Consider the following 7,587-nt stretch of genomic DNA (forward strand, 5'->3'; position numbering starts at 1 on the left):
GAGTGTTAAAAGGGACCTTAACTGATTGATTTCTTTTCCAAATAATGCTATGTCTTGGGGTTTTTCTTTTTCCTTACTTTCTGAATACTTTGCCTACTTTTACAAAGATGTTGTCAAACACCTAAATTTTTATCTGAATAAGCATATTCTGCTTTGCTGCAGTGTGAATCTGGTTTGTCTGACTTTGTGAAGTACATTTTGCAGTTTCTCCTCAAAACTAAACCGTAAAACAGGCTGGAGATTATGCTCAGTGTGGCAAAAATTAAGTTCTGTTTATTCTTGTTAGTCTACCTGGGTGAGACCTGTGTCCAGTTCTCCTCCTGCAGAACCTGCCTTTGAGTTGTAGGATTTGCTGCTGCATTTTTTTGTTGAGGTTGGAGGGGAAAGACCCCCCCCACCCACTAAGTCATTGCAGTAGCTCCTAGAGGTGACAAATTTCTACTTTGGGATTCTTAGCAGAAGTGCAGCAAAAGTCACTGCTTGAAGTGCAGTAATGAGCTGAGCACAGGCACTGGAGAGTCCTGTCTGAATGTTACATTTGGAATCTGCTCATCTGAGGATGATCTGGACGTTTCTTATGGCTTGCAAATTCTCATCTGATTTTCCATTTGTAACATAAGCTTAGAGACTAAATGATAATATGAGGACAGATTGATGTCGTTAACACTCAAATCAATTTTTTAGAAAGTGAAAAAACCCACAAATTCTTCTTTCTGGAGCTTGCTGGTGCTCAGGAGTAGGAGCACCATCTGTTTATCAGTCCCTAGGATGATAGTCTTACACTCAATTAGTGCAGTTCTATTAAGCCTCTGCAATATGCAAATATCCCAGATACGCACATCTAGATACCACTTTGTGGCACCGTGCCATTGCCAGAGCTCAGAATCAGACCCAGCATATTTTGTGCCTTAACATGCAGAGGGAAGGGAAGATTCCCACCCTGTCATTTGTTTTCGAGTTAAGAATGCAAGACAGTTTGCTGCCTTAGAGCATCCAGAGGTCTTCTGAAACCAGGCAGACATTTGGTGGTGTGGGTCAAATGTGGTTTGAAAGGATATAGTGAAGCATTTTTAAAGCTATCACCCTGTATAAGTGACAGACTAACTCAAACATCAGCCCATTGGAAAAATCTGACTGAAAATTAGAAATGTAATTTTTATTTTATGGTAGCAGATCAAAGTTTGCTTTCAGTGATCTAATGAAATGTAATTTTACAGCTGCTGCAGGTGAAAGGAGAACTGCAGTTCCGTGAAGCTTTAAGGCTGCTTGCTTTTCTTCTTTTATGTTTAGGTGCTTTGACAAGGAGGTATTTGTCAGCCAGTGTTAAGTGTGGAGCAGGATTGGGTTTCAAATAGGCAATAGATGGAGTCATCGATTTTCATAGCAGAAGGGACAACCTGGTCCAAGCTCTGATGACACAATTCAGAGCTGTGGGCTGGAGGTGTGAAGCACAACTTGGGCTCTGCTGCACTGTGCTTCCAGCCCAGCTGGAAGTGAGTGATTGCCTGTTAAAAATGCCTGTTCCCTTGCAGGGCAGTACGTCATGTCCACGTTCAAAAGGAACCCCCTGGAGCAGGCCTTCCGAACACCCAACGCTCACATGACCTCCAGCTACCTGATCAACCAGTACTGGATCACAGTCAGCCACAAGGCACCCGCCATCCTCTACGACCTGTACATGAGGCTCACGGGGAGAAAGCCCAGGTAAGGAATGGTGCCCTCAGCCTCCTGCACACCTGCCACTCCTGTGGAGAGCAGAGCTGGAACCAGTGATGAGAACTGGAGTCCTTCAGCTTCTTCCCGTCTCCTTCTCTTGAGGAAAATGAGGAAATGCGTAGCTGTAGTTAAGCACAGCCTAGGGTTCTCACCCTTCCCACCACCTGGAGAACAGCTCATCTTTTGAACTTGGTTTTACACACTTCAGAGGTTCCCAAGGTGGAAGGGCTGGTAGTCTTCTGTCTTCTCTATATCCAGATTCTCTACCACTCCAGCTTTCCAATGGGATCACCCCTATGTGGCGTGAGCTTGCATATGGACTTGAGTCTGGCAAGGTTGAGAACATACCAGCCAATACAGGTTTTTTCCCATAAATCAAATGCCTAAGTAGCTGTTTCCAGCACTGGTCTGAAATCTAGGAAGCAACTGTTTCTGAGTATGATTAAATTCTAATTATATTTAGGAGGGCAGTTCACCATTACAGTGAACTAATAGCACTGGCAGTGGTATGGCTTGGAGGAACAGCAATATCCATGTTCCATGTGGAAGGAATCCTCTTGTAAGTAATGTTACTCCAGACATTGTCCTCCTTTACTCCCTGACACCACAGAGGAGGACTTGTTGTGCACTGTGAGAACAGGCTGCCAGTGCTGTGTTGATGTCAGCTGCTCTGATTTATCACTGACATTCTGCTTTGGAGGCAGATTGGTCCGTAAAAAGACTTCCAGTTATCCAGGAGGAAAGAATTACCCTGGAAATAGAGGTAAACTGAAAATCAGGCTGGAATCTCCAATCTTTGTTGAAATGGGCAGTAGTAAGATCTTGGCACTGCCATTGCAATTGACATTTCTTTTCATTAAGCTGATTGGCATTATTAACCAGTGGACACTGCCTGCAAAAAATACTGTAGTTAAATGTTAAACAAAACTCAGCATGATCTTCTGAACTTTAAGATTTGCAGTCTCAGCAAAGATGGCTCACCAACGAAGCTGGGAATTTTCCAAGTCTTCCCTTTTTTTAATATAGTTCTCCTTATTTTTTTTAACACTACTTCAGCTCATCCAGGTATTGCTGCAATGTGGTAGGAAGAACAGTAGCAGCTCATAGTTTCTTCTTTTCCCAGATACCTGAATATCAGATCTTTATGGTCTAAGGACAGTAAACCACATGAAATTTTTAAAAAGAAACCTTTTTAGGTGTAATCTCATTTCACATAAATTTCCAGATATCAAGCAAAACTGCCCTAAGTGGTTTCCTGTGAGTGCTGCACATCTATCCATGACTTAGAACATAATGTGGTTTTATACCCCTAGTAGTCCCTTGGGGCAATCCCGTCTCACCTGAGGATCTCCTCATGCAAGGCTCTGTATGGGAGCAAATAAAGAAATAATTGCTGTAAAAAGTTTTCTAGAAGACAAAATGCATGTCTGAAGTGTGGCCACAGTGAGAGCTAATACTCAATTTATTCCTCTCAGTTCCTCCATAGTGGAATATGAGATTTCCTGTAAGAAATCTTTGCCGTGTTTCTACTCAGTTGATGTTTTGCAGAAGACCTTTCCTTCATAAAAATTATTAGTCAATGTTTTGAATGTGATCACATCAACTGATCTCAGACAGTTGACATGAAATGCAGTTTTCACACACACCTCTTCAGATCATAGACTCACAGACTGGTTTGGGTTAGAAGGAAGCTTTAATATCATCCATTTCCACCCCTGCCATGTGCAGGGACACCTTCCACTATCCCAGGTTGCTCTGAGCCCCATGCAACCTGGCCTTGAACAGTTCCAGGGATGGGGTAGCCACAGCTTCTCTCGGTAACCTGTGCCACCACCCTCACAGGGAAGATTTTTTCCCACATACTGAAGAGTTGGTTCTCTTATCCTTTCTTTTTTCTATCAGTTTCCATTAGTCCTAAGCACTTTAAACATTTTGGGGAGTCAGCTTGAGGGGCAGCTTCAGATCTTTCCAATCTATCTGCATTTCTTCTTCCCGAGTTCCTAAAATGTATTAAAATATTCACAAAGCTTTGCCCCATGATGCTCGCCCTACACAGGAGGATTATTCTGAAATAAATTCAAAGCAGTTCAGATAAACTGCATTCAGTCGATGTGCACATAATTATTCAGAATGAAGGTTCCTTTAATCCGATGGTCTGCTTTGCTTCTAAAATGAAAGCCACTTTAAGAAGGAGTGCCTAAGGTTTTAGTGCTCTTTCCAGTTGCTTTGGGTGAGCTGCACAGTTCTGCTCTAAACTGATGGACTCATTATGTCTTGCTGTGCTGTGCTGAGTGCTTATCACGGTGGCAGTCGCATCTGCGTGGGGAGAGGCCAGCCTCACACCATTCTCCCACAGACTGCCACGTTTTATTTGTCACAGCAACTGTGTTACCCCCTGGGAAGCTCAATATTTTCAATGAAAACAGCTCTGTTTTCCACAAAAATCAGCCTTTTAATGCTTTCTCTTGCCCTTACCCAGTCTGAGAGGACATGGTGTCCTCTCAGAATTGACCGAGCCTTCTACATCACACTTTAAAACAACTGCCAGAGGTCTTTTTCACTTATCACCACTGGGACAACTAAAGTAATCCTGCAGCGTAGGACAGCATTACCATCATCCACTTTTGTATAAAAAATTAGTAAGAAAAAGCCAAGACACATCAGAGGACCTAAACCTTCATTTCCCAAGTCCTTAAGCATTTATGCCTCTGAAGCAAGACAGTAGAGACGTGGAGCTGTTGGAGGGGGTCCAGAGGAGGGCCATAAAGATGGTCAGAGGGCTGGACCACCTCTCTTATGAGGACAAGTTGGGAGAGCCAGGACTGTTGAGGCTGGAGAAGAAAAGGCACATGGGAGACCTGGTAACAGTTTTTCAGTACTTTAAGCAGACCAGTAGAAAAAAAGGCGAGGCACTCTTATCATGGAGCGTAATCATAGGATAGGGGGAATGGTTTCAAACTTTAAAAAAAAGTACATTTAGATTGTATAGGAGGAAATTCTTCCCTGTGAAGGTGGTGAGGTCCTGGCACAGGATACTCGGAGAAGCTGTGGCTGCCCCATCCCTAGAACTGTTCCAGGCCAGGTTGGATGGGGCTTGGAGCAACCTGGGATAGTGGAAGGTGTCCCTGCCCGTGGCAGGGGTTGGAACAAGATGATCTTTAAGCTCCCTTCCAACCCAAACTACTCTGTGATTCTTTGGTTGTGTCTGAAATTTGAAGTTGAGCAAATGACTTCTGAGCTCAGGGTCCATACTGCAGATGTGGTCACCAAATACTGGAGCTACTGCCAAAAATCAGAGCCTTGCTTCAGTTCACAACTCAGGCTTGGGAGCACAAGAAAATTCCTGTGGCAGAAAGAGAAGTACCCACTTTGGGCACAGCAGTGCTGTACCTTTGTGGTACAGGCTTCATGCCAGCTCAGATGGGCTCTTCTGTCCACAGCGGTGGAACATGAGGTAGATGGAGCTTCCAGCCCTTGCTTAGGTCAGACCAGTGAGGTGGACATAGTGGCAATGATGTTGGCTCCCATGCTGGAGCCAACAATTAAAGCTGGGTAGCTCTAGGCTTTAGCTCAGCTGGAGCAGTTGGGACTTGCTGGGCAAGTTCTCAGCCTAGCGAGTAGCAGGGCAGTGCTCAGGAGGAATTGGAATGTTTATTCACCTGGATTGGTGGAAACACAAAGCAGCAGCTTCTACATAAGGTCAGATTTCCTGCTCACCTCTGATGCTTCCCCTTTGTTTCAGAATGATGAAGATTATCAATCGGCTGCACAAGTCTATGACACTCCTGCAGTATTTCTCCACCCAGTCCTGGAACTGGTCTTCAGATAATATGAATATGTTAATGAGTCACCTTAACACAGAGGACAGAAAGGTAATTATATCTTGAATATGGGTTGCTAATCTCAGATTCTGTTCATCTGCAGCAATTATTTTTGGTGTATTGTGGAGCATTTAAATGATATCTAGATGATTGTAATTTATTTTAATCTGAAATTATTTATTTCAGGAGCTTTCCATTTATCACAGGAGAATATTTTCAGGTCACTGACAACACAACCTATTCTATGAAAACTTCTTCCTCTTTACAAAGCCTTTCTTTGCTCCTAGAGACAGCTGCCCGAGGCTTGCTAACCATTTGTCCAGTATGAGCACCCAAATTGAACTGTGGTAGTTGGCTCTGCAACATGATTTTGTTTATGCCAAACACCAAAGTGATCCATTTCCTGGACTTCTGCTGATCTAGCTGCCAAAAGAGAGTGCAGCAGAGCTGAGAGTAACACCGATGCAGAGGCACCTGTTGACTCAATGTCCAGTTAATTTATTTACACATAATTTTTGTGAAATGTTAAAACTCTGTGGAGGTTTTCATTTGAATCTGTTTGCCTGTGTGGAATGCCGTTTTTCTTCCATGATTCTCTGTGTGTGTGTGTGCGTAAAAATATATGTATTTATGGAAAAGTTGCCACCTGAAAGATAGACACCTTTATTTTCTGCTAGCTAGTGCTACATTTCTGCTTGCTTTGCCCAGATTCCCAACTGGGTGGGACATTAACCAGCAGCTGTGAAACACAGTCTGCCAGTGCTTGGGAGCTTTGAGAATTTCAGAGAGAGGGCCTTGTCAGGAACAGAGATCAATGAAGAATTGATGCTTCAAATGAACTGGTTTTGAACTCTGGTGTTCAGCTTTCACTATTTGTCTTTAAATCCCAGTTATACAACTTTGATGTTCGCCAGCTGCACTGGTCAGAGTACATTGAGAGCTACTGCATAGGTGCTAAGAAGTACTTGCTAAATGAGGACATGGCTGGAATTCCAGCAGCAAAGCAGCATCTACGCAAGTAAGTCACACTCAGGGACAAAGAGAAGAGCTCCTGGCTAACTTCGGGGAAAATAAGTCTAGCTACAATGCAAAATTATTATGATAATAATGATAATGATAATGATAATTATGATGATGATAATAATAATAATAATAATAATAATAATATGACATAAATAACTTATTTCTTACCACAGCAGTTTGTCAGTATTTACAAACATAGAATAAGGGGATAGTTTGCCATAGCAAGGAATCCTAAACAAATTCATCGTTCATGTATCATTTTTAGGAAGTTTATAGGGACCTCAGGAATGGACTGCTGACTGCCTCAGACCATGGACTGTGGTGGAGTGATACAGTTTATCTTAAAAGGGCTCTTAAAAAAATGAAAAAAGTCTTGAGGTCTTTAGGTGTCTTTTTTCCCTTGGTCAAACACTGGGAAAATGAGAATTAGAGAACTGCAGAAGCTTTTGCTTGACAGAAAGAAAACAGGATCATTACAATATGAAAAATTCAGTAATACCACTGAAATTGATGATGTAAACTAATCCACTTCCCCAAAACATAAAATATCCCAGTGCTGCAGTATTGCAACAGTGAAGACCATTTATGATCATTGTATAATTTCACAACTCTAAAGATGGGGTTTCACCCAAATAAGAGAACCTTGCTTGTCAGCTCCTGTGAGGTTCTCGAGGCTGCCCCAAATCCTGCAAAGTGAGAGACAGCCAATATATAAAACCAAAGCAGAAAGTATTGGACACAGACTGTCCTGAAGAAAAACCTCTCCATATGACTTCACTCTGGTTTGAAATGAGTGAAGAAGAGTGAATTCCAGTACAGCTATTCCACCTACACCATGAACTATTCACTGTGCTCCAGCTTCAGCACAGTCCTTGGCAAGACCAAGGACTCCAGCACAGTGTCTCCACTAAAACAGGAATGGCAAAAAGCCCAAGGGTCACTTGTAAATAGGATTTATTCCTGAATTACCTGTAGGAAATGCAGGGGGCTGGTGAGCTTCTCGTTGTTTGTGTGTTTCTTGACAAGA

At 42.7% G+C, this 7,587-nt stretch overlaps 1 protein-coding gene across 4 annotated transcripts in view; it reads left to right on the plus strand.

Moving 5' to 3' along the window:
• The window catches only part of LOC120507784 (fatty acyl-CoA reductase 1-like), a 118,606-nt gene that overhangs the window by 106,418 nt on the left and 4,601 nt on the right, over positions 1-7,587 (plus strand). For all 4 annotated transcript variants that reach the window (XM_039720873.1, XM_039720888.1, XM_039720895.1 and 1 more), the window contains exons 9-11: positions 1,533-1,704; positions 5,459-5,588; positions 6,428-6,555. In XM_039720873.1, coding sequence (XP_039576807.1) covers positions 1,533-1,704; positions 5,459-5,588; positions 6,428-6,555 — 430 coding nt within the window. The remainder of the gene's footprint in view (positions 1-1,532; positions 1,705-5,458; positions 5,589-6,427; positions 6,556-7,587) is intronic.

Source organism: Passer montanus, unplaced genomic scaffold, assembly GCF_014805655.1.
Source record: "Passer montanus isolate IOZ18808 unplaced genomic scaffold, ASM1480565v1 scaffold106, whole genome shotgun sequence".
NCBI classification, from domain to species: Eukaryota; Metazoa; Chordata; class Aves; order Passeriformes; family Passeridae; genus Passer; species Passer montanus.